The sequence below is a fragment of the Schistocerca nitens genome, chromosome 7 (assembly GCF_023898315.1).
Source record: "Schistocerca nitens isolate TAMUIC-IGC-003100 chromosome 7, iqSchNite1.1, whole genome shotgun sequence".
NCBI classification, from domain to species: Eukaryota; Metazoa; Arthropoda; class Insecta; order Orthoptera; family Acrididae; genus Schistocerca; species Schistocerca nitens.
In genome coordinates, this window is record NC_064620.1 from 391148962 (window position 1) to 391176224 (window position 27263).

The 27263-nt window shown below is 37.6% G+C and overlaps 1 protein-coding gene across 1 annotated transcript in view; it reads right to left on the minus strand.

The window, feature by feature from the left end:
- LOC126195657 (signal-induced proliferation-associated 1-like protein 2) overlaps window positions 1-27263 on the minus strand; it is a gene marked incomplete at its 5' end in the record, with an annotated part of 213322 nt that overhangs the window by 20425 nt on the left and 165634 nt on the right. Inside the window, 2 exons of the mRNA XM_049934281.1 lie at window positions 18821-18944; window positions 21720-22013. Coding sequence (XP_049790238.1) covers window positions 18821-18944; window positions 21720-22013 — 418 coding nt within the window. The remainder of the gene's footprint in view (window positions 1-18820; window positions 18945-21719; window positions 22014-27263) is intronic.

Genomic DNA, 27263 nt, shown 5'->3' on the forward strand with positions numbered 1-27263 from the left:
GCTTACAGTGGGAGATACCCCAACACTCTCCGCCCAGCCCCAACACCAGAGAGAGATTAAAAACCTTAAAACTGAGAATAAAAACCACTTTCCTGGAGGAAACCAAGAACCAGGTCGACCATCCAGGAATCGTCAGCCAACATCAAAGGTAAAGTGTGTGGGAGTCTGTACTTAGCACGCAGAGCCAAAAGAAAGGGGCATTCAACCACAATGTGGGCTACTGACTGGAAGGCTCCACAACCACAAAGTGGGGGTGGCTCATCACACAAAAGAAAACCATGGGTCAGCCTGGTATGGCCAATGTGGAGACGATGACAGTGTGGTCGAGTCCTTTCGGGAGAGGCGAAAGGAAGAATGCCACAGGTATGGTGTCACCTTAATCGCACCAAGTTTATTAGACAGGGAAGTAGCCTCCCAAGAGTTGGCCCATGATTGTGCGAAGTGGGATTTGACGTGAAGCCGTAAATCCGCTGCAGGAGGAATTTAGTATTGGAGGGCAGCGTGGAGGGTAAAAATCGTAGAGGGAGACCAAGAGATGAATACACTATAAAGATTCAGAAGGATGAAGGTTGCAGTAGGTACTGGGAGATGAAGAATCTTGTACAGTATAGAGCAGCATGGAGAGCTGCATCAAACCAGTCTCTGGACTGAAGACAAAAACAACAACAACAACAACACAGCAAAAGTAGGTAGGACATTAGCATAAGTTACTGACTGTAACTTCCCCCATGAACCATGGACCTTGCCGTTGGTGGGGAGGCTTGCGTGCCTCAGCGATACAGATGGCCGTACCGTAGGTGCAACCACAACGGAGGGGTATCTGTTGAGAGGCCAGACAAACATGTGGTTCCTGAAGAGGGGCAGCAGCCTTTTCAGTAGTTGCAGGGGCAACAGTCTGAATGATTGACTGATCTGGCCTTGTAACATTAACCAAAACGGCCTTGCTGTGCTGGTACTGCGAACGGCTGAAAGCAAGGGGAAACTACAGCCGTAATTTTTCCCGAGGACATGCAGCTTTACTGTATGATTAAATGATGATGGCGTCCTCTTGGGTAAAATATTCCGGAGGTAAAATAGTCCCCCATTCGGATCTCCGGGCGGGGACTACTCAAGAGGACGTCGTTATCGGGAGAAAGAAAACTGGCATTCTACGGATCGGAGCGTGGAATGTCAGATCCCTTAATCGGGCAGGTAGGTTAGAAAATTTAAAAAGGGAAATGGATAGGTTAAAGTTAGATATAGTGGGAATTAGTGAAGTTCGGTGGCAGGAGGAACAAGACTTTTGGTCAGGTGATTACAGATTTATAAATACAAAATCAAATAGGGGTAATGCAGGAGTAGGTTTAATAATGAATAAAAAAATAGGAGTGCGGGTTAGCTACTACAAACAGCATAGTGAACGCATTATTGTGGCCAAGATAGACACAAAGCCCATGCCTATTACAGTAGTACAAGTTTATATGCCAACAAGCTCTGCAGATGACGAAGAAATTGATGAAATGTATGATGAGATAAAAGAAATTATTCAGGTAGTGAAGGGAGACGAAAATTTAATAGTCACGGGTGACTGGAATTAGTCAGTAGGAAAAGGGAGAGAAGGAAACATAGTAGGTGAATATGGATTGGGGCTAACAAATGAGAGAGGAAGCCGTCTGGTAGAATTTTGCACAGAGCATAACTTAATCATTGCTAACACTTGGTTCAAGAATCATAAAAGAAGGCTGTATACCTGGAAGAATCCTGGAGATACTAAAAGGTATCAGATAGATTATATAATGGTAAGACAGAGATTTAGGAACCAGGTTTTAAATTGTAAGACATTTCCAGGGGCAGATGTGGATTCTGACGACAATCTATTGGTTATGAACTGCAGATTGAAACTGAAGAAACTGCAAAAAGGTGGGAATTTAAGGAGATGGGACATGGATAAACTGAAAGAACCAGAGGTTGTAGAGTGTTTCAGGGAGAGCATAAGGGAACAATTGACACGAATGGGGGAAAGAAATACAGTAGAAGAAGAATGGGTAGCTCTGAGGGATGAAGTAGTGAAGGCAGCAGAGGATCAAGTAGGTAAAAAGACGAGGGCTAATAGAAATCCTTGGGTAACAGAAGAAATACTGAATTTAATTGATGAAAGGAGAAAATATAAAAATGCAGTAAATGAAGCAGGCAAAAAGGAATACAAACGTCTCAAAAATGAGATCGACAGGAAGTGCAAAAAGTCTAAGCAGGGATGGCTAGAGGACAAATGTAAGGATGTAGAGGCTTGTCTCACTAGGGGTAAGATAGATACTGCCTACAGGAAAAGATCTTTGGAGAGAAGAGAACCACTTGTATGAATATCAAGAGCTCAGATGGCAACCCAGTTCTAAGCAAAGAAGGGAAGGCAGAAAGGTGGAAGGAGTATATAGAGGGTTTATACAAGGGCGATGTACTTGAGGACAATATTATGGAAATGGAAGAGGATGTAGATGAAGATGAAATGGGAGATAAGATACTGCATGAAGAGTTTGACAGAGCACTGAAAGACCTGAGTCGAAACAAGGCCCCGGGAGTAGACAACATTCCATTAGAACTACTGATGGCCTTGGGAGAGCCAGTCATGACAAAACTCTACCATCTGGTGAGCAAGATGTACGAGACAGGCGAAATACCCACAGACTTCAAGAAGAATATAATAATTCCAATCCCAAAGAAAGCAGGTGTTGAAAGATGTGAAAATTACCGAACTATCAGTTTAATAAGTCACAGCTGCAAAATACTAACGCGAATTCTTTACAGCCGAATGGAAAAACTGGTAGAAGCGGACCTCGGGGAAGATCAGTTTGGATTCCGTAGAAATGTTGGAACACGTGAGGCAATACTAACCTTACGACTTATCTTAGAAGAAAGATTAAGAAAAGGCAAACCTACGTTTCTAGCATTTGTAGACTTAGAGAAAGCTTTTGACAACATTAACTGGAATACTCTCTTTCAAATTCTGAAGGTGGCAGGGGTAAAATACAAGGAGCGAAAGGCTATTTACAATTTGTACAGAAACCAGATGGCAGTTATAAGAGTCAAGGGGCATGAAAGGGAAGCAGTGGTTGGGAAAGGAGTGAGACAGGGTTGTAGCCTCTCCCCGATGTTATTCAATCTGTATATTGAACAAGCAGTAAAGGAAACAAAAGAAAAATTCGGAGTAGGTATTAAAATTCATGGAGAAGAAGTAAAAACTTTGAGGTTCGCCGATGACATTGTAATTCTGTCAGAGACAGCAAAGGACTTGGAAGAGCAGTTGAACGGAATGGACTGTGTCTTGAAGGGAGGATATAAGATGAACATCAACAAAAGCAAAACGAGGATAATGGAATGTAGTCAAATTAAATCGGGTGATGCTGAGGGGATTAGATTAGGAAATGAGACACTTAAAGTAGTAAAGGAGTTTTGCTATTTAGGGAGTAAAATAACTGATGATGGTCGAAGTAGAGATGATGTAAGGTGTGGACACACTGGCGGTGGCAAGGAAATCGTTTCTAAAGAAGAGAAATTTGTTAACATCGAGTATAGATTTAAGTGTCAGGAAGTTGTTTCTGAAAGTATTTGTATGGAGTGTAGCCATGTATGGAAGTGAAACATGGACGATAAATAGTTTGGACAAGAAGAGAATAGAAGCTTTCGAAATGTGGTGCTACAGAAGAATGCTGAAGATAAGATGGGTAGATCACGTAACTAATGAGGAGGTATTGAATAGGATTGGGGAGAAGAGAAGTTTGTGGCACAACTTGACTAGAAGAAGGGATCGGTTGGTAGCACATGTTTTGAGGCATCAAGGGTTCACAATTTTAGCATTGGAGAGCAGCGTGGAGGGTAAAAATTGTAGAGGGAGACCAAGAGATCAATACACTAAGCAGATTCAGAAGGATGTAGGTTGCAGTAGGTACTGGGAGATGAAGAAGCTTGCACAGGATAAGAGTAGCATGGAGAGCTGCATCAAACCAGTCTCAGGACTGAAGACCACAACAACAACAACTGACTGTAAACTTATTTTGTGGGTTTCTGAATTAATTACAGTATATTAAGTTACAAATTTTATCATATAGTAATCCATTTAGGTGCTGAGAATCATGAGGACCTCAAGCATGTCACCGTCTATTGAGAGATTGTAGATTTATTCATGCTTCTGAAATCTATTGATCTTGTGATGAGTCAGGTTTATACGTGCTGTAGGCCCATATTCTATATTTGAAAATTTGTGAAACGCTGTATCACTGGTTTCTCTGGGATTTACTTAAATGTGGGGTCGGCGGCAGTGTGCTTTATACCCTTATGGATCACAGCACCTCATTTGTATTCTAGTCAAGAAGACATTACTACTAGAGCTTAATCATTTCCATAAATGACAGCTTGTGTTAGGAGTTGGCAGTTGACTGCGCAGTAATCGGCTTTCATACGTAGTGTAAACATGAACTATGCTGAATCTATTTTGAATGCTAACAGAAAAGTAAAGCTGTGAGAATGGGTCATGAGTCATGCTTAGTAGGTAGGGCACTTGCCCGCGAAAGGCAAGGGTCCCAAGTTCGAGTCGCGGTCTGGCACACAGCTTTTATATGCCAGGAAGTTTCATATCAGCACACACTTTGCTGCCGAGTGAAAATCTCATACTGGGAACAGAAAAGAAAATTACCAGGAAAAGTTAGCTGCAGACCAACTAGGGCTTCCAAGAGCAGATTTAGAGAGTGACAAAATCAAATAAGTGTGACTACAAGCGAACATTTAACAAGAAAGCGTACATTTAGCACAGGTTATTGTGTGGGTGCAGCCTAAGAATATTTGATTTTCAGTCTGGAACTAATACTTCTGTGAAGGATACCAATACTTCTGTGAAGGATATTTTACATTTGTCTGAAAAAATGGATAACCACAAAAACTCCTGCTTGCACAAAAATGCTAAACAGGGAGTTGCAAAACCTGACATTATTTCGTTATTGCCCTAAACTGTACTTAATTATGTACAAAACAACAAAATTCCACAAAGACAATTCTTTCTTTCATCAGATAAGTTATGCATCTGTTATTATTATAATATTATTATTTCTTTCTTTTCTCAGACGTTATGTCTGGTCAAAAATGGAAAGTGACGCGGACCTTGATCAAGCGTCACTTCCTTTTAACTGTACGGTATATGTTATATTGCATTTAGGAACTTTCGGGTAATTGAACATGTATCAATAATTACGGATTTCTGTAGTTGTATATACAAGTTTGGATGTAGCTGTATTGCATTGATGTACGGTGGATATTGTGTGGTATGACTCCTGTAGTTGATAGTGTAATTGGTATAATGTCAACTTTATCCTGATGCCACATGTCTTTGACTTCCTCAGCCAGTTGGATGTATTTTTCAATTTTTTCTCCTGTTTTCTTTTGTATATTTGTTGTATTGGGTATGGATATTTCGATTAGTTGTGTTAATTTCTTCTTTTTATTGGTGAGTATGTTGTCAGGTTTGTTATGTGGTGTTTTATCCGTTATGGTTCTGTTCCAGTATAATTTGTATTCATCATTTCCCAGTACATTTTGTGGTGCATACTTGTATGTGGGAATGTGTTGTTTAATAAGTTTATGTTGTAAGGCAAGCTGTTGATGTATTATTTTTACTACATTGTCATGTCTTCTGGGATATTCTGTATTTGCTAGTATTGTACATCCGCTTGTGATGTGATTTACTGTTTCTATTTGTTGTTTGCAAAGTCTGCATTTATCTGTTGTGGTTTTGGGATCTTTAATAATATGCTTGCTGTAATATCTGGTGTTTATTTTTTGATTCTGTATTGCAATCATGAATCCTTCCGTCTCACTGTATATATTGCCTTTTCTTAGCCATGTGTTGGATGCGTCTTTATCGATGTGTGGCTGTGTTAGATGATACGGGTGCTTGCCATGTAGTGTTTTCTTTTTCCAATTTACTTTCTTCGTATCTGTTGATATTATGTGATCTAAAGGGTTGTAGAGGTGGTTATGAAATTGTAGTGGTGTAGACGATGTATTTATATGAGTGATTGCTTTGTGTATTTTGCTGATTTCTGCTCGTTCTAGAAAAAATTTTCTTAAATTGTTTACCTGCCCATAATGTATATTTAAAAACAAAGATGATGTGACTTACCATACGAAAGTGCTGGCAGGTCGACAGAAACACAAACAAACACATTCATACACACAAAATTCTAGCTTTCGCAACCAATGGTTGCTTCGTCAGGAAAGAGGGAAGAAGAGGGAAAGACGAAAGGATGTGGGTTTTAAGGGAGAGGGTAAGGAGTCATTCCAATCCCGGGAGCGGAAAGACTTACCTTAGGAGGAAAAAAGGACAGGTACGCACGCGCACGCACACACGCACATCCATCCGCACATACACAGACACAAGTAGACATTTGTAAAGGCAAATATGTTGTTGAAAGACAGGTGAGGTATGAGCGGCGGCAACTTGAAATTAGCGGAGGTTGAGGCCTGGCGGATAACGAGAAGAGAGGATATACTGAAGGGCAAGTTCCCATCTCCGGAGTTCTGACAGGTTGGTGTTCGTGGGAAGTATCCAGATAACCCGGACGGTGTAACACTGTGCCAAGATGTGCTGGCCGTGCACCAAGGCATATTTAGCCACAGGGTGATCCTCATTACCAACAAACACTGTCTGCCTGTGTCCATTCATGCGAATGGACAGTTTGTTGCTGGTCATTCCCACATAGAAAGCTCCACAGTGTAGGCAGGTCAGTTGGTAAATCACGTGGGTGCTTTCACACGTGGCTCTGCCTCTGATCGTGTACACCTTCCGGGTTACAGGACTAGAGTAGGTGGTGGTGGGAGGGTGCATTGGACAGGTTTTACACCGGGGGCGGTTACAAGGGTAAGGAAGGTGGTTTGGGGATTTCATAGGGATGCACTAAGAGGTTACGAAGGTTAGGTGGACGGCGGAAAGACACTCTTGGTGGAGAGGGGAGGATTTCATGAAGGATGGATCTCATCTCAGGGCAGGATTAGAGGAAGTCTTATCCCTGCTGGAGAGCCACATTCAGAGTCTGATCCAGTCCCGGAAAGTATCCTCTCACAAGTGGGGCACTTTTGTGGTTCTTCTGTGGGAGGTTCTGGGTTTGAGGGGATGAGGAAGTGGCTCTGGTTATTTTCTTCTGTACCAGGTCTGGAGGGTAGTTGCGGGATGTGAAGGCTGTTTTCAGGTTGTTGGTATAATGGTTCAGGGATTCCGGACTGGAGCAGATTCGTTTGCCACGAAGACCTAGGCTGTAGGGAAGGAACCGTTTGATGTGGAATGGGTGGCAGCTGTCATAATGGAGGTACTGTTGCTTGTTGGTGGGTTTGATGTGGATGGATGTGTGAAGCTGGCCATTCGACAGATGGAGGTCAACGTCAAGGAAAGTGGCATGGGATTTGGAGTAGGACCAGGTGAATCTGATGGAACCAAAGGAGTTGAGGTTGGAGAGGAAATTCTGGAGTTCTTCTTCACTGTGAATCCAGATCATGAAGATGTCATCAATAAATCTGTACCAAACTTTGGGTTGGCAGGCCTGGGTAACCAAGAAGGCTTCCTCTAAGTGACCCATGAATAGGTTGGCGTACGAGGGGGCCATCCTGGTACCCATGGCTGTTCCCTTTAATTGTTGGTATGTCTGGCCTTCAAAAGTGAAGAAGTTGTGGGTCAGGATGAAGCTGGCTAAGGCAATGACGAAAGAGGTTTTAGGTAGGGTGGCAGGTAATCGGCGTGAAAGGAAGTGCTCCATCGCAGCGAGGCCCTGGACGTGCGGACACAAATATTCCTTGACCTGCCAGCGCTTTCGTATGGTAAGTCACATCATCTTTGTTTTTAAATATATTTTCCCGCATGGAATGTTTCCCTATTATATTCATGTCCATAATGTAGGTTTTTTTATGTCGATAAATCCCCTTCCTTTCTGCTTAATGTGAATCTTTCTGTTGCTGAATGTATGTGATGTATTTTATATTTGTGGCATTGTGATCGTGTAAGTGTATTGAGTGCTTCTAGGTCTGTGTTACTCCATTTCACTACTCCAAATGAGTAGATCAATATTTGTATAGCATAAGTATTTATAGCTTTTGTCTTGTTTCTTGCTGTCAATTCTGTTTTCAGTATTTTTGTTAGTCTTTGTCTATATTTTTCTTTTAGTTCTTCTTTAATATTTGTATTATCTATTCCTATTTTTTGTCTGTATCCTAGATATTTATAGGCATCTGTTTTTTCCATCGCTTCTATGCAGTCACTGTGGTTATCCAATATGTAATCTTCTTGTTTAGTGTGTTTTCCCTTGACTATGCTATTTTTCTTACATTTGTCTGTTCCAAAAGCCATATTTATATCATTGCTGAATACTTCTGTTATCTTTAGTAATTGATTGAGTTGCTGATTTGTTGCTGCCAGTAGTTTTAGATCATCCATGTATAGCAGATGTGTGATTTTCTGTGGGTATGTTCCAGTAATATTGTATCCATAATTTGTATTATTTTGCATGTTGGATAGTGGGTTCAGAGCAAGGCAGAACCAGAAAGGACTTGATGAGTCTCCTTGGTATATTCCACGCTTAATCTGTATTGGCTGTGATGTGATATTATTTGAATTTGTTTGGATATTAAGTGTGGTTTTCCAATTTTTCATTACTATGTTTAGGAACTGTATCAATTTAGGATCTACTTTGTATATTTCCAATATTTGTAGTAACCATGAGTGGGGTACGCTATCAAAAGCCTTTTGGTAATCAATGTATGCGTAGTGTAGCGACCTTTGCTTGATATGTCACCTCTGCATCTATTATCAGTTGCTCTTTACATCCTCGTGCTCCTTTGCAACAGCCTTTTTGTTCTTCATTTATAATTTTGTTCTGTGTTGTATGTGTCACTAATTTCTGTGTAATGACTGAAGTTAATATTTTGTATGTTGTTGGTAGGCATGTTATGGGGCGATATTTTGCTGGGTTGCTGTGTCTGCTTGATCTTTAGGTTTCAGGTAAGTTATTCCTTGTGTAAGTGTATCAGGGAATGTGTATGGGTCTGCAATGTAACTGTTAAATAATTTAGTTAGATGTGAATGTGTTGAGGTGAACTTCTTTAGCCAGAAATTTGCTATTTTATCTTTTCCAGGGGCTTTCCAATTGTGAGTAGAATTAATTGCTTGGGTGACTTCACGTTGCAAAATTATCACTTCAGACATTTGTAGTATCATCTTGTATGTGTCTGTTTCTGCTTGTATCCACCGTGCATGCCTGTTATGTTGTACTGGGTTTGACCATATGTTGCTCCAGAAGTGTTCCATATCTTATGTTTGGTGGATTGTCTATTTTAATGTGTGTGTTATCTATTGTCTGATAAAATTTCTTTTCGTTTGTGTTATATGTTTGGTTTTGTTTCCTTCTATTTTCACTTTTTGTATCTCCTAAGTCGTTTGGCCAATGCTTGTAATTTCTGCTTCTCTTCATCTAATTGCTCTATCGCTTCTTGTTGTGAGATTTTACCTAACCTTTTTGGTTTTTTTTCTGACATTTCATTTCTTATAAACGGTGTTAGCTGTCCAATGTCTTTTCTCAGTTTTTCTATTCTGATCTGTAGCCTGTGTTGCCATGCTGGTTTTGTGGGTTTCTTCTGTGTGTTGGTTGGTTCTGATCTCTGCCTAGTATGTGTATTTAGTGTAGTGAGTGCTCCTATATAAACCAGTAGTTTTAACTCTTCCATAGTTGTGTTTTCATTTATTTTGTTGTGTATGATTGTGTTGATAGTTTTTATTGTTGTTTCGACTTGTGGGTTATTTGGTGGTCTATGCAAGAATGGTCTAATGTCTGTATTTGTGTCTTTGTATTCTATATATATCAGCTTAAATTTTTCTTCTATATCTAACATGTGTGTCACTTCGTGTTCTATTTGTGCTTGTTCTGGTGGCTGTCTTAAGATTTCGTTTTCCTCTGATTGTTTAACTGATGCGTGTTGTTCTTTGTTTGTTTGCTCTGGGATGTTCGAGTCCATTACTGTATTTTCTTCTTCTTCTGATTGCACATTATTTTGTTCCAGTATTTGTTGTACTTGCTGTTTGATGTTTTCTAATTCTGTCTGGGGTATCCAGTTATTTTTTATTATTGCACGGATCTGATCAGCTAGTCATTGTTCTGTTAAAAATTTTAATTCTGGATATCTGGTAATAAATGTTGTGTATACTTGTGATCTGTATCCAGTTGTGTTGGTTCCTAGGTTTGTTGCTTGGTAATAACAGAACATGAGGTGTCGATTAACTTCAACTGACCATCTCATCCTCTGTCTTTGTTTTCCTTCTAGGGTGGTTGCAGGAAGCATATCCTGCAAAACACCTCTATTTGGATTTAAATCATTTTCCAGTTGGCTAGCAGCGTCGTTACCATTGTGGGCGGGCATAGGGTTCAAGCGTTGTCCCCGACCATGACGGCACTTGTCCGAGGCTTCTTTAGTTCTGTCCTGAACCAACAAATCACACTAAAAGGGGGGTTAGCCCTATTAGTGGTTTGTTCTTTTTGTCGCCTTTTACGACTGGCAGAACATACCGGAGGCCTATTCTTTTACCGGGCCTCCACGTGGTATATTATTATTATTATTATTATTATTTCTTTACTTTCTCAGACGTTAAGTCTGGTTAAGAATGGAGTGACGCGGACCTTTATCAAGCGTCACTTCCTTTTTGCTGTACGGTACATGTTATATTGCATTTAGGAACTTTCGGGTAATTGAACATGTATCAATAATTACGGATTTCTGTAATTGTATATATATGTTTGGATGTAGCTGTATTGCATTGATGTATTGGTGGATATTGTGTGGTATGACTCCTGTAGTTGATAGTATAATTGGTATGATGTCAACTTTATCCTGATGCCACATGTCTTTGACTTCCTCAGCCAGTTGGATGTATTTTTCAATTTTTTCTCCTGTTTTCTTTTGTATATTTGTTGTATTGGGTATGGATATTTCGATTAGTTGTGTTAATTTCTTCTTTTTATTGGTGAGTATGATGTCAGGTTTGTTATGTGGCGTTGTTTTATCTGTTATAATGGTTCTGTTCCAGTATAATTTGTATTCATCATTCTCCAGTACATTTTGTGGTGCATACTTGTATGTAGGAACGTGTTGTTTTATAAGTTTATGTTGTAAGGCAAGCTGTTGATGTATTATTTTTGCGACATTGTCATGTCTTCTGGGGTATTCTGTATTTGCTAGTATTGTACATCCGCTTGTGATGTGATCTACTGTTTCTATTTGTTGTTTACAAAGTCTGCATTTATCTGTTGTGGTATTGGGATCTTTAATAATATGCTTGCTGTAATACCTGGTATTTATTGTTTGATCCTGTATTGCAATCATGAATCCTTCTGTCTCACTGTATATATTGCCTTTTCTTAGCCATGTGTTGGATGCGTCTTTATCGATGTATGGCTATGTTAGATGATACGGGTGCTTGCCATGAAGTGTTTTCTTTTTCCAATTTACTTTCTTCGTATTTGTTGATGTTATGTGATCTAAAGGGTTGTAGAAGTGGTTATGAAGTTGCAGTGGTGTAGCCGATGTATTTATATGAGTGATTGCCTTGTGTATTTTGCTAGTTTCTGCTCGTTCTAGAAAGAATTTTCTTAAATTGTCTACCTGTCCATAATGTAGGTTTTTTATGTCGATAAATCCCCTTCCACCTTCCTTTCTGCTTAATGTGAATCTTTCTGTTGCTGAATGTATGTGATGTATTCTATATTTGTGGCATTGTGATCGTGTAAGTGTATTGAGTGCTTCTAGGTCTGTGTTACTCCATTTCACTACTCCAAATGAGTAGGTCAATATTGGTATGGCATAAGTATTTATAGCTTTTGTCTTGTTTCTTGCTGTCAATTCTGTTTTCAGTATTTTTGTTAGTCTTTGTCTATATTTTTCTTTTAGTTCTTCTTTAATATTTGTATTATCTATTCCTATTTTTTGTCTGTATCCTAGATATTTATAGACATCTGTTTTTTCCATCGCTTCTATGCAGTCGCTGTGGTTAACCAATATGTAATCTTCTTGTTTAGTGTGTTTTCCCTTGACTATGCTATTTTTCTTACATTTGTCTGCTCCAAAAGCCATATTTATATCATTGCTGAATACTTCTGTTATCTTTAGTAATTGGTTGAGTTGTTGATTTGTTGCTGCCAGTAGTTTTAGATCATCCATGTACAGCAAATGTGTGATTTTGTGTGGGTATGTTCCAGTAATATTGTATCCATGATTTGTATTATTTAGCATGTTGGATAGTGGGTTCAGAGCAAGGCAGAACCAGAAAGGACTTGATGAGTCTCCTTGGTATATTCCACACTTAATCTGTATTGGCTGTGATGTGATATTATTTGAATTTGTTTGGATATTAAGTGTGGTTTTCCAATTTTTCATTACTATGTTTAGGAACTGTATCAATTTAGGATCTACTTTGTATATTTCCAATATTTGTAGTAACCATGAGTGGGGTACGCTATCAAAAGCTTTTTGGTAATCAATGTATGCGTAGTGTAGCGACCTTTGCTTGATATGTCACCTCTGCATCTATTATCAGTTGCTCTTTACATCCTCGTGCTCCTTTGCAACAGCCTTTTTGTTCTTCATTTATAATTTTGTTCTGTGTTGTATGTGTCATTAATTTCTGTGTGATGACTGAAGTTAATATTTTATAGATTGTTGGTAGGCATGTTATGGGACGATATTTAGCTGGGTTTGCTGTGTCTGCTTGATCTTTAGGTTTCAGATAGGTTATTCCATGTGTAAGTGTATCAGGGAATGTGTATGGGTCTGCAATGTAACTGTTAAATAATTTAGTTAGATGTGAATGTGTTGAGGTGAATTTCTTTAACCAGAAATTTGCTATTTTATCATTTCCAGGGGCTTTCCAATTGTGAGTAGAATTAATTGCTCGGGTGACTTCATGTTGCAAAATTATCACTTCAGGCATTTGTGGTATCATATTGTGTGAGTCTGTTTCTGCTTGTATCCACCGTGCATGCCTGTTATGTTGTACTGGGTTTGACCATATGTTGCTCCAGAAGTGTTCCATGTCTTATGTTTGGTGGATTGTCTATTTTAATGTGTGTGTTATCTATTGTCTGGTAAAATTTCTTTTGGTTTGTGTTGAATGTTTGGTTTTGTTTCCTTCTATTTTCACTTTTTTGTATCTTCTGAGTCGTTTGGCTAATGCTTGTAATTTCTGCTTCTTTTCGTCTAATTGCTCTGTCGCTTCTTGTTGTGAGATTTTACCTAACCTTTTTCGTTTTTTGTCTGATATTTCATTTCTTATAAATTGTGTTAGCTGTCCGATGTCTTTTCTCAGTTTTTCTATTCTGATCTGTAGCCTGTGTTGCCATGCTGGTTTTGTGTGTTTCTTCTGTGTGTTGGTTGGTTCTGATCTCTGCCTAGTGTGTATATTTAGTGTAGTGAGTGCTCCTACATAAACCAGTAGTTGTAACTCTTCCATTGTTGTATTTTCATTTATTTTGTTGTGTATGATTGTGTTGATAGTTGTTATTGTTGTTTCGACTTGTGGGTTATTTGGTGGTCTATGCAAGAATGGTCTAATGTCTGTATTTGTGTCTTTGTATTCTATATATGTCAGCTGAAATTTCTCTTCTATATCTAACATGTGTGTCACTTCGTGTTCTATTTGTGCTTGTTCTGGTGGCTGTCTTAAGATGTCGTTTTCCTCTGATTGTTTAATTGATGTGTGTTGTTCTTTGTTTGTTTGCTCTGTGATGTTTGAGTCCATTACTGTATTTTCTTCTTCTTCTGATTGCACATTATTTTGTTCCAGTATTTGTTGTACTTCATGTTTGATGTTTTCTAATTCTGACTGGGGTATCCTGTTATTTTTGATTATTACACGGATCTGATCAGCTAGTCGTTGTTCTGTTAAAAATTTTAATTCTGGGTATCTGGTAATAAATGTTGTGTATACTTGTGATCTGTATCCAGTTGTGTTGGTTCCTAGGTTTGTTGCTTGGTAATAACAGAACATGAGGTGTCGATTAACTTCAACTGACCATCTCATCCTCTGTCTTTGTTTTCCTTCTAGGGTGGTTGCAGGAAGCATATCCTGCAAAACACCTCTATTTGGATTTAAATCATTTTCCAGTTGGCTAGCAGTGTCGTTACCATTGTGGGCGGGCATAGGGTTCAAGCGTTGTCCCCGACCATGACGGCGCTTGTCCGAGGCTTCTTTAGTTCTGTCCTGAACCAACAAATCACACTAAAAGGGGGGTTAGCCCTATTAGTGGTTTGTTCTTTTTGTCGCCTTTTACGACTGGCAGAACATACCGGAGGCCTATTCTTTTCCCGGGCCTCCACGGGGATTATTATTATTATTATTATTATTATTACTATTATTATTATTATGCAGTTATTAACAACATACCAGATTTAGATCACTGTAGAAAACAGTCATTTATAATATGTATTTTAAAGAAAATAATTCTACTCGTAACTTCAGTGTGATACTTGAACCTCCTCAGGTGCTTAACAGATGGCCAATTCATGGTGGAATCATTGACAAAACAAGCCTCATTTCTTCATCATTCAGTTTGACTCTCTTTAATGTTTTCATTTTATTCTATGTCGAGAACCCCAGTTCACACAATTATGTAGCTGAAGATGGTAATAACACATTATCTGCCATCTCAGAGATAGCCAGGTATTCACTTATTGATAATAAAAACGTAATGAAGGGTACTCTGACAAATTTTGATTTCAATGTTGTTCTACTTCCAAATCTGCCAGTTCCTCTTGTAAGCATAAATCTAAATTATTCGGAAGATGTTTCAAATCCACACATGAATTACGAACCCAGTCAAAATCTTCAACCATGTCTATAACATATTTTTTGAAATTCTGCTGCAACAGTACTAAATATTCTTTAATTAAGTTCAACAACACCTTTTTAGTGTCAGTAAGGGGCCATATTTTTGGGAACATCTCAGATGATTCATTTTCAGTTGTCTGTATGCACAAATTTAACTTATTAACAACTCCTTCAATATTCTAGTCATGATATTTTCGCTTTTAGCTTGAATTTTTTATTATTATTATTATTATTATTATTATTATTATTATTATTATTATTATTATTTCTTTCCTTTCTCAGACCTTAGGTCTGGTTCGAAATGAAAGTGACGCGGACCTTGATCAAGCGTCACTTCCTTTTAACTGTACGGTATATGTTATATTGCATTTAGGAACTTTCGGGTAATTGAACATGTATCAATAATTACGGATTTCTGTAGTTGTATATATATATATGTTTGGATGTAGCTGTATTGCGTTGATGTACTGGTGGATATTGTGTGGTATGACTCCTGTAGTTGATAGTATAATTGGTATAATGTCAACTTTATCCTGATGCCACATGTCCTTGACTTCCTCAGCCAGCTGGATGTATTTTTCAATTTTTGTCCTGTTTTCTTTTGTATATTTGTTGTATTGGGTATGGATATTTCGATTAGTTGTGTTAATTTCTTCTTTTTATTGGTGAGTATGTTGTCAGGTTTGTTATGTGGTGTTTTATCCGTTATGGTTCTGTTCCAGTATAATTTGTATTCATCATTTCCCAGTACATTTTGTGGTGCATACTTGTATGTGGGAACGTGTTGTTTAATAAGTTTATGTTGTAAGGCAAGCTGTTGATGTATTATTTTTGCTACATTGTAATGTCTTCTGGGGTATTCTGTATTTGCTAGTATTGTACATCCGCTTGTGATGTGATCTACTGTTTCTATTTGTTGTTTGCAAAGTCTGCATTTATCTGTTGTGGCATTGGGATCTTTAATAATATGCTTGCTGTAATATCTGGTGTTTATTGTTTGATCCTGTATTGCAATCATGAATCCTTCCGTCTCACTGTATATATTGCCTTTTCTTAGCCATGTGTTGGATGCGTCTTGATCGATGTGTGGCTGTGTTAGATGATACGGGTGCTTGCCATGTAGTGTTTTCTTTTTCCAATTTACTTTCTTCGTATCTGTTGATGTTATGTGATCTAAAGGGTTGTAGAAGTGGTTATGAAGTTTCAGTGGTGTAGCAGATGTATTTATATGAGTGACTGCTTTGTGTATTTTGCTGATTTCTGCTCGTTCTATAAAGAATTTTCTTAAATTGTCTACCTGTCCATAATGTAGGTTTTTTATGTCTATAAATCCCCTTCCTCCTTCCTTTCTGCTTAATGTGAATCTTTCTGTTGCTGAATGTATGTGATGTATTCTATATTTGTGGCATTGTGATCGTGTAAGTGTATTGAGTGCTTCTATGTCTGTTACTCCATTTCACTACTCCAAATGAGTAGGTCAATATTGGTATAGCATAGGTATTTATAGCTTTTGTCTTGTTTCTTGCTGTCAATTCTGTTTTCAGTATTTTTGTTAGTCTTTGTCTATATTTTTCTTTTAGTTATTCTTTAATATTTGTATTATCTATTCCTAATTTTTGTCTGTATCCTAGATATTTATAGGCATCTGTTTTTTCCATCGCTTCTATGCAGTCGCTGTGGTTATCCAATATGTAATCTTCTTGTTTAGTATGTTTTCCCTTGACTATGCTATTTTTCTTACATTTGTCTGTTCCAAAAGCCATATTTATATCATTGCTGAATACTTCTGTTATCTTTAGTAATTGGTTGAGTTGTTGATTTGTTGCTGCGAGTAGTTTTACATCATCCATGTATAGCAAATGTGTGATTTTGTGTGGGTATGTTACAGTGATATTGTGTCCATAATTTGTATTATTTAGCATGTTGGATAGTGGGTTCAGAGCAAGGCAGAACCAGAAAGGACTTGATGAGTCTCCTTGGTATATTCCACACTTAATCTGTATTGGCTGTGATGTGATATTATTTGAATTTGTTTGGATATTAAGTGTGGTTTTCCAATTTTTCATTACTATGTTTAGGAACTGTATCAATTTAGGATCTACTTTGTATATTTCCAATATTTGTAGTAACCATGAGTGGGGTACGCTATCAAAAGCTTTTTGGTAATCAATGTATGCGTAGTGTAGCGACCTTTGCTTGATATGTCACCTCTGCATCTATTATCAGTTGCTCTTTACATCCTCGTGCTCCTTTGCAACAGCCTTTTTGTTCTTCATTTATAATTTTGTTCTGTGTTGTATGTGTCACTAATTTCTGTGTAATGACTGAAGTTAATATTTTGTGTATTGTTGGTAGGCATGTTATGCGGCGATATTTAGCTGGGTTTTCTGTGTCTGCTTGATCTTTAGGTTTCAGGTAAGTTATTCCTTGTGTAAGTGTATCAGGGAACGTGTATGGGTCTGCAATGTAACTGTTAAATAATTTAGTTAGATGTGAATGTGTTGAGGTGAACTTCTTTAGCCAGAAATTTGCTATTTTATCTTTTCCAGGGGCTTTCCAATTGTGAGTAGAATTAATTGCTTGGGTGACTTCATGTTGCAAAATTATCACTTCAGGCATTTGTGGTATCATCTTGTATGTGTCTGTTTCTGCTTGTATCCACCGTGCATGCCTGTTATGTTGTACTGGGTTTGACCATATGTTGCTCCAGAAGTGTTCCATGTCTTATGTTTGGTGGATTGTCTATTTTAATGTGTGTGTTATCTATTGTCTGGTAAAATTTCTTTTGGTTTGTGTTGAATGTTTGGTTTTGTTTCCTTCTATTTTCACTTTTTGTATCTCCTAAGTCGTTTGGCCAATGCTTGTAATTTCTGCTTCTCTTCATCTAATTGCTCTATCGCTTCTTGTTGTGAGATTTTACCTAACCTTTTTGGTTTTTTTTCTGACATTTCATTTCTTATAAACGGTGTTAGCTGTCCGATGTCTTTTCTCAGTTTTTCTATTCTGATCTGTAGCCTGTGTTGCCATGCTGGTTTTGTGGGTTTCTTCTGTGTGTTGGTTGGTTCTGATCTCTGCCTAGTATGTGTATTTAGTGTAGTGAGTGCTCCTATATAAACCAGTAGTTTTAACTCTTCCATAGTTGTGTTTTCATTTATTTTGTTGTGTATGATTGTGTTGATAGTTTTTATTGTTGTTTCGACTTGTGGGTTATTTGGTGGTCTATGCAAGAATGGTCTAATGTCTGTATTTGTGTCTTTGTATTCTATATATATCAGCTTAAATTTTTCTTCTATATCTAACATGTGTGTCACTTCGTGTTCTATTTGTGCTTGTTCTGGTGGCTGTCGCAAGATTTCGTTTTCCTCTGATTGTTTAATTGATGCGTGTTGTTCTTTGTTTGTTTGCTCTGGGATGTTTGAGTCCATTACTCTATTTTCTTCTTCTTCTGTTTGCACATTATTATTATTATTATTATTATTATTATTATTATTATTATCATCGGCTGTAATCATATAAACTTGTTGATAAGCACAACTGTTACACAGCAGATGCTACTAATTTCAGACTCTCAGATTTATCTGAATCTGAACATTTGTTAACACCCAAAATGTATACTCAAGAGCCGCCACTATTTTCAATGCTATTAAGGCTATTTGTTCATGTAACGCCTATTCTACATAACTGCTAAGTGGGCTTCCTTGCATTTCCAGTGGTATAGCAAATGGTTTTTGTTGACACTTTATTATTAACAGGGTAGGAAGCACAAACATAATCTTTAAAATTCTGACACACTCAAAAAACTGGCAGTGCGTAATTAAAATCAAGGCCCACTGATAATTAAGGTTATTTTTTTTCGTCTTTATGTTTCAAAATTGTCAGACAGCCCTTGGAAGTGATTTCTTGTGATGAATACAAATAATCAGAACAGACGAAACAAACCTTCACTTGGAGCCCCAAACAATCGTTCGCTGGCAGCCGAGCTAGTATCCGTGGAATGTCCATCACTAGGAACTCCCGTGAGAAGAGGCAGGGCAGGTGGAAGACTACAAGTCATTACTTCTACCTGTCACAATAAAGCCAAAACTTGATTTTAAGTTAATAGGAGTATTCAAAAGCGAGACATCAACAAAGCTAGAAATTTTATATTTTATGACTATGTTCAATGTAAAAGCAATCTGTATGGAAGAGAACAATTATTTGTTCAGCAGATTTGTACTTTTTGTTCCGTAAACACTTCATAATGTGCCTATGGCACAAATTCTGTCAATTTTTGTTTGGCTATTATTAAGAGACAATAGACAAAATGCCAGTATGTATGAAATTAACACCATAAATTCACGAAAAACATATGAAGGGAGTAACAGTTAGTTTAAAACACAACCTAATTAGTTTATCCAGCTTACTACTTTTAGAATTAACCTGTGGTAACTGCAGAACTGAGTTACATTGCAGCTCACCTGAAACTCATTCTTTCATTCATTCAACAAATAACTGTCAGAGAAATATTCCAGAACCACAAAATGGGTTTGATGATGTCTACTGTTTGAACCTTAAAGCCTGGCCATCATGGCGCACTACAATAAAATTTAATGTAATTCATACCTATTAAAAATAGTCAGCACTTGCTGAGGTTCTCAATTCAGTTTTACCATCAAATAATCATATTGTGCAACCCTTGAACAATGGAATAATTAGGAGGTGTGTGTGTGTGTGTGTGTGTGTGTGTGTGTGTGTGTGTGTGTGTGTAGGGGAGGGGTGGGGAGGGGTGGGGAGGGGAGTGTAGGGGAGGGGTGGGGAGGGGAGGGGAGGGGAGGGGGACGCTTAGGTTTTGATGCAGTTGTGTATGTCAAAGAAAAATTATTATGAGGTCATATTTAACTCCCCCCCCCCCCCCCCACACTAAATATTCTGAATTTTACTCAGTGATACATTGCTAATTAGTATATAACAATTTTACTTTGATACCTCAAAAGGACCTAATAGTATTCCTTATCCCAAATGCACAGGCACACTCATATTTTAAGAGCAATACATCTTAATTCATACACACTTGATGAAAGTATTTTTTCTATCATTTATCATTTTTTACACTTCTGAAAATGATCTGTTAAATGTGAAATTGCCATGACGGAACATGATGTGGAGTCTACCTGAAACTCTAGGTCTCTTCACAGCTGGCTGGGTAGACAGTTCAAAGGTCAGAGGAAGGCAAGACAGAGGATGGAGGCATTCGTCAAAAGCTTGGAATTTTATTCTAATTTGATGCAACAAGGAAACCAAGAACTTTTTATGCAAATCACTATGGTGTTCAAACTGAACTTCAGATTTATAACTGCTTTATTTTCTACACTACAATGACAGAAAAAAAAATCTAGACTCCTTGCATAATTAAGGAAGTACTAATTGTCATACATTAGTACAATCTCTCTCTCTCTCATTTCCAGCTGTGTCCTTATGCTACGCCGACTTCATCAAAACTGACCACATTGGTGGCAGTGGATGAGCAGTTTGCCACAGCCATATTCTTGCACTCTGCCAGAACATAAGGAGGATGCACGATCCTGTGCAGTCGCATAGCATATGGCACACAAAACCATTTTGAGGAACAGAGAGCACAAATGCAGATGTTTGTGGACTTAAATGAGTCCTCTAATTGCAACTAACTTACTGTGTTTGGCAAGAAAACAAATTTGCAGTATCAACCTCAATGCTTTTGTATCAGACCTTGTGTACAAAATTTACTGATGGAGCACAAGAACACACTTGGGTAAACTATTCATATACTGCTACTAAGATGAATGAGCAAGTTGAAACTTTTTACTGATTCAGATTCCAAAACTGGTTATATATTATGAACAATATCATGAATAGGATAGATTCCTACGCACCGTAAAGATGACACACTTGAGACACAGACAAAAAGTCTGCTACAATTGGGCTTTCAGCCAAAGCCTTCTTCTGAAAGGAGAAACACACACACACACACACACACACACACACACACACACACACACACACTGCTAACCTATTATTCTGGCAGGGTATAGTGAGTGTGTGTGTGTGTGTTTAGAGGAGGAAGGGGGGGGGGGGGGGAGGGCAGACACACTTCTGCCTTTCTGAAGAAGGCTTTGGTCAAAAGCTCAATGTGAAACAATCTTTTTGTTGTGCCTGCCTGCAATTCAATGTCATCTTTATGGTGAATAGCAATTGATCCTGATAACATTGTTGATATTCCAACTTGGACTGTTCATTGTTTAAAGTACCATGAGAGAGAGTTCTTAGTAATATAAGCTACTGCTTTTGAGTAGCATCAGTAATTTAAGTTATTTTTTTATGTAGCACCAGATTACCAACATAGTTTCTGTTAAAATGTCTTATAATAGAAATGCTATTGCTCCTTTTGAAGGACACCATAGATGGTGGAAGAATAATCTGAGGAAGGAAGTGAATTTCCTTCACCAATAATTAATTACCATTTGAAACAAGACTTGAGGCTTTTCTTGTCATCACCTTTAATTCAAGTACAGGTATGAAGCCTTGTAAAAGGATGATACCAGTATTAACCATACTTAAGAATCATAACTGGCCAACAAAACTACACAATGCAAATATGAACTCACGGAATTTTATGATTGAACTTCATAGAGATATACAAACAAGGAAATTTTTTTTATACGTGTTACAACACCACCACTTGTCTTTCATTAATTGTTTCGAAAGTGCTTCTCATTCTTTTATCAAAAAATTTGCCAGTGTTACCTTAATGTTTACCTATCTGTGAAGTATTATTTAACTTACATTTTAAATACCATACAGTTTCGTTTTTGTATTTACTTACCTTCTGTGGTGAACGCACAGTCAAGCAGTCCAAAGTGTGTGGTAGAGAAAAGGGTGCATGGGAGTGTGAATGGGAATGAGAATGAGAATGTGAATGATTCCCTCGCTGCTTAACTTGCTGGAAGGCACTGTTACCACCCGATCCCAATCGTGCTGGCAGTGGAGGTGGTGGGGGAGAGTTACCCCCATTTGGCACTTGTGCATCTAACAAAGGTGTGCCAACATTTTCTGGCTCCGGAACTTCGTACCATCTGTCATCACCCGAGTGTCCTGATGATGAACTTGTCAAAGTACCCTGTGGAAAGGATATAACTGTAATCACGAATGAACCACCTTCGAAAGTTGATTCTTTCACATTCTTCAATTTCTCATTTAGAAATTTCAAGGCAGGTTCCAAGTTACAAAATGCATATTCTTACCTCCAAAACTTTCAAATTACACATAGTCCTACCACAAACAACACACACAAGTCAAGAGAGGGCACAAATATTCAACAGCAACAGCATAAACACAAAGGCAATCCTTTTTTTGCAAGGATCTTGTGTGCCATCTACAGAACTATGTTTCCACCTTCATGTACGATCGCTCGTCAAATATATCATTTAAAACAATTGTTCACAGACAATAGTTCTGAGAGACTTAACTAACCTCTAACGTTTAACTCTAGTTTTGTTTTTAAAAATGCTGTTAGGATTCTGCATGTTAGTTTCCCCTCCTCCTATTCAGACTGTTGTGCAAATTGCCTAATAGCACTTTTATGCATGTGATTTTGTTATGTTACTGTCACATACAGTAGGCCCATATAAACTACTTTAGCAGGTACAGCTGTATCATATGATGACATAATAAATACAATAAGTGGGAAGGCATTTACAAACGTCAAACTATTGATAACCTGCACAGAGGCTTGTGGCAATCCAATGCTAAACACTAGAATGGTGAAAGAAGTCAAGACACTTTTCACCTTTTTAACATCTTTCCACCAAATTTTGTGAGTTTACTCATTTCTCCTATTTTTGACAACAGTGCACTGTGGTTGCTGAATTTTCAATATTTCATGGAGTATACCTAGAACTGCCATAGCAATCAATAGACTCAAGACAACTTTTTTTTTAGAATATTGCTGTTCTCATAATTACAAAGGTACCTGCATTACATTTTGGTTTGGTTAACACCGCTGCCTCGATGACATAGGCATTGTCAGAAAGCTTTCCACATTGGAGATTGTCACTTAACTTTTCATTTGCATGTCGTATGTTGCTACTGCTACTTGCAATCATTAGTGCTTTTTCTTCTTTCTCTGTAACAGATATTTTCAATTGTGTAGCATCAGCATAGTCTTATTAATGAAGATGTTTTGCATATTCTGGAGAACTCTATATCGAATCAGAAAGCGATTTATTGGACTCAGATGGCAATTTTCTTACAGAGATAACTGATGAAGACAGAGACCATAGTAAAGATTCTATCTCAGTTCTCTCCACAACAGTCTCATGAGGCAACTTGCACAACAACGAAGGCGGTAGCTAGAGACGGTACAGAACGGAAAGTCGTTAACATGCTGTCATCTGGAAGAAATGTCCTGAAAGAGACAGGAGTGTCCACTTCCCAAACAAACAAGAATTTAAGCCAATGATTGGTATGATTTATGCTAGAGATCCTTTTTCTGCTAAAAGTGTTGCCTTGGATGATTTCTTCTTCTTCTTCTTCTTCTTCTTGGGGGCCTAATTTTATCATGGATAAAATAACAAGATCTAGATTCTGTGAACTTATCAGACACCTCCACTTCAAAGAGAAGTCATCCCCAGGTTAATGCATCCCTGCTGATAAGTTTACCTCTCATTTCTTAAATTTGGACAAGTTTAGCAAAACAGTTTGTGCTCCTACTGCCCTGGTGAAAATATTACAAATGATGGGTAATTATTCCAGAGCAGAGCAAAGCAAAGGGCAGTTTTACCCAGTTTAAACCAAACAAAACTAATAAAAACAGTCACGATTTATATAGCTGCAAAGAGACTTGGCATACAAGTACCTTTGCAATTCCTTCCCACACCATGGCACATAGGAAGACCAATCAATGTGCTGTTGGGTGAGAGTGTTTTTTGTCTCATGAAGCCACAAAGCAAGGAAGAAATGCAACAGACAACTGCTCACCAAACAACTTCAATAGAATAAAACTTTTGTTAGTGGGAAGATATCCCCAACTGCATGTAGAAGAACAATTCTGACTTACATTCCACTATCACCTTGAAACAGATTAATAATTTGTAGTGGACCCAGACAACATACAGGGAAAGAATAAGAATGTGTCTGTTCTCAGTACATTACATCCTGAAGTAGCTATGAGCAAAGAATTAAAGAAAAAACCATAAACCTATCTTCTATGATGCCACAAAGTATGATGATTGTCAAGTGATTCGTGAATATTCAATTGATGTTTCTTGCAGGAGAGATCTGATTGCATGTTTTTACAATGTCCTAGACAAGACAGCAATAAATTTTTAATAAATTTTTAGACTGTCTACAATCAAATAATCAAAAACAATCTTAAGAAATAGTGGGCATCTATTTTTCAGCTGGTAAATGAATTCATGAACAGGAACCAACAAATATGGGACAGGAGCAAGGAAGCCAATCCAATGAAGAAAAGGCTGGTGGATTAGGCAACTCAAAAAGCAAACTAAGTGCCAAATTGGAAGATGCTAAAGAAGCAATACCAACAGCATCTAAGACAAATGCAAGAAAGCTGTCTGCAGAACATGTGTATGAAAAGTGACATCAACTTGCGCGAAGTGTGATTACAATGTTTAGAAAATACAATTGAAACAAAGCAATGTTAGACCTCTAGAAATAGATCACATTTCTGTGTAGACATGTAACACTTTGTACCCAAAACAGTAATCTACAAGAGTTAGAGCTTCTGAGGTAAAACTTTGATTGAAATGTGTATGCAAAACATGAACAGAGAAAATATAAACCTTATTTTAACTATATTGTGGAATTTTAATGCAAATCACATTAAGGATCAAATGACACCTACAAGCTGTTCCAGGGGTATTGTATTTTCAGTTGTTCTATTGTTGAAGATGAAACTAGCACTTCATCTGCATCACTGATGTTTTTCTCTGATTTCACCTACTTAAGTAATACTTTGTTACATCCCTACTCTTCCATGTAAACTACAAAATTCTGATTTCTTTATGAGAATTCTGTAATCTACCTGTCTTTCAGTAGACTGCATATGATTCCAACTAGACTTCCATTGTTTCCAAAATATGGTCAGTAAAGCAAAGTATGGCACAATTTGCTGGCATGTCTTTCCAAGAACAAATGAGATGTCTATTCAGAATGATGTGGCTATTAAAGTATTCTACAAATATCATTAGCATCACATTCTTTCTGACCTGAGAGCAACTATTTAGCAGGTATCCGAGAAAGTCTCCAATCTTGAATACTTTTTTTTAAACAGTTTGTTGTAATCAGTAGCTGAATGGATTTAGCAGTATAGTCTGATAACTGAAGATCTTGTCTCTTTTACGGTCTCCAAAAGCATGTTTTACCCCTGTCCATTCCATAAGCTGTCAATGCTCAGAATTTATGAACAAGACTGAAATTATGAAACTTTAATTCTGGCACCTATGTTCTAGAGTAAACTACTGAATACAAGTTGTGGCTGATTTGGTACAATTTTCGAATACAGCACTGACCTACAAATTTCCACAAAAGTAGCTACACAGATAAGCCATAACACTAAAACAAAATTAAGACAAATGTTTTAACACATAAAAAGCACTTTTTTCCTTCCATTTCCTTCCACATATGAGTACTGACAAAATACAGAGAAAATGGAAACTGTTTCAATCATATTCACATTCTCACTAAATCAGATTGTTGGTCATCTCCTTTATACATGGTATATGATGCACATACTAGTAAATGGTTCAAAATATTGTTGGAAAGAAATGACTTCTGCCAAGCATCACACTGTGATGAACACTGGCAGAAAACTCTCTGCCCAGGAACAGTCTGCCTTTCTTTCTGCTCTGCTCAAACACAAACTTCTCATTTTCCAGACTCTCAGAGTAGAATAAAATGTTTATATCAAACATATTAATATTTATTGAGAGAGAAAAATTCCACACACTATTAAATCAGAGAAAATTAAACATCATTTACTGGAACAAACTTTGTCTTTTTGAATGGTGTCAAAGACAATTCAGTCACATCACAAAAACTGAGTAAATAAAGTAGCTCCTGTCAACGTCTTCAGCTTTTAACATACTACCTTATTTCTGAATACATTTATTGATCTGCTGTCTGGAGAGCATTTCGTATTTATAGAATATAAACAACCTTTCTGTTGAGTTCCACTGACCAGCCTTCCATATTCATAGTAGATCTTGCAACCTTCTTCACCAAAACTAATATTTCTATCATTTTCAGTGAGATGCCTCAGACAGGATTTCAGGTCAATCTAAGGCAATGTAAGGTAATTTTAGTGACAAATTCTTTAGCCAAACCATCATTTTAAATTATCTTAAACCTCACTGTACATTTCCCCATGGCCTCTGTTTTCTGCTACCAGCTAAGGTTATGATTTCTGCTAAATTATTTTTATCAGCAGCTGAAAAGTATTGACATCTTCAACTTTTGTAGTCCTGCCTTCCTCAGTTGTGTGTAATATTATGGTATATTGATAATTTTTACTTACAGACCGTCTGACAGCAACTTAATAAAACACTATTTTAGTGCCATACGCGTTTCGCCTTTATTTTCTGCAAGGCTTCATCAGTGGCAGGTTGCATGGACAATTTCTTACATATTACGCTCCTGTTGCTTTTTTTGCTGTTGTTGTTCTTCTTAGGAATGCCAATTTGCGGTTTTTTCCCCCACATTCCACAGCACTATGAACTGAACGCTTGTTTCAATGCAATGAGAATAAAGGCGAAACGCGTATGGCACTAAAATTGTGTTTTATTCAGTTGCTGTCAGACAGTCGATAAGTAAAAATTATCAATATACCATAAGCTGAAAAGTAGTTTTCATTTGGAATCCACTATCTCATTATCACTATTCAATGTAACTATGTCACAGGAAGAATTCGTACTGACACCACCTTGTTCCTTTTGCTTTTTTTTTTAATTTTTTATTATTTCCCTCTTTCAGGTCAACTTTTGGGTGACTATGTCAACTGTAACAAATAAAAGTTTCTTTTCATGTTGCTCCTTTCTTTGCTTGTCCCTGACCTTTGTCACATCGTTCCACAAGTGACATTTTTCAGTACCTTTCATTACTGGTATTTACCTTTATCTTCATTACATTCGTGACTTCTAGCATCTGTGCCTTTTTTCATTTGTTCCTGACCTTTGTCACAGTGTTCCACAAGTCACATTTTATGATTCATTTCATTACCAGTGTTAGCTTTCTTTATCTTCACTATATTTATGACATCTAGCACTTTCCAGAAATTGACATCTTTTAACTGTAGCACACTTAATATCACTATCTGACAAATTGCACAAATCTGTAACAACTGCAACCCACT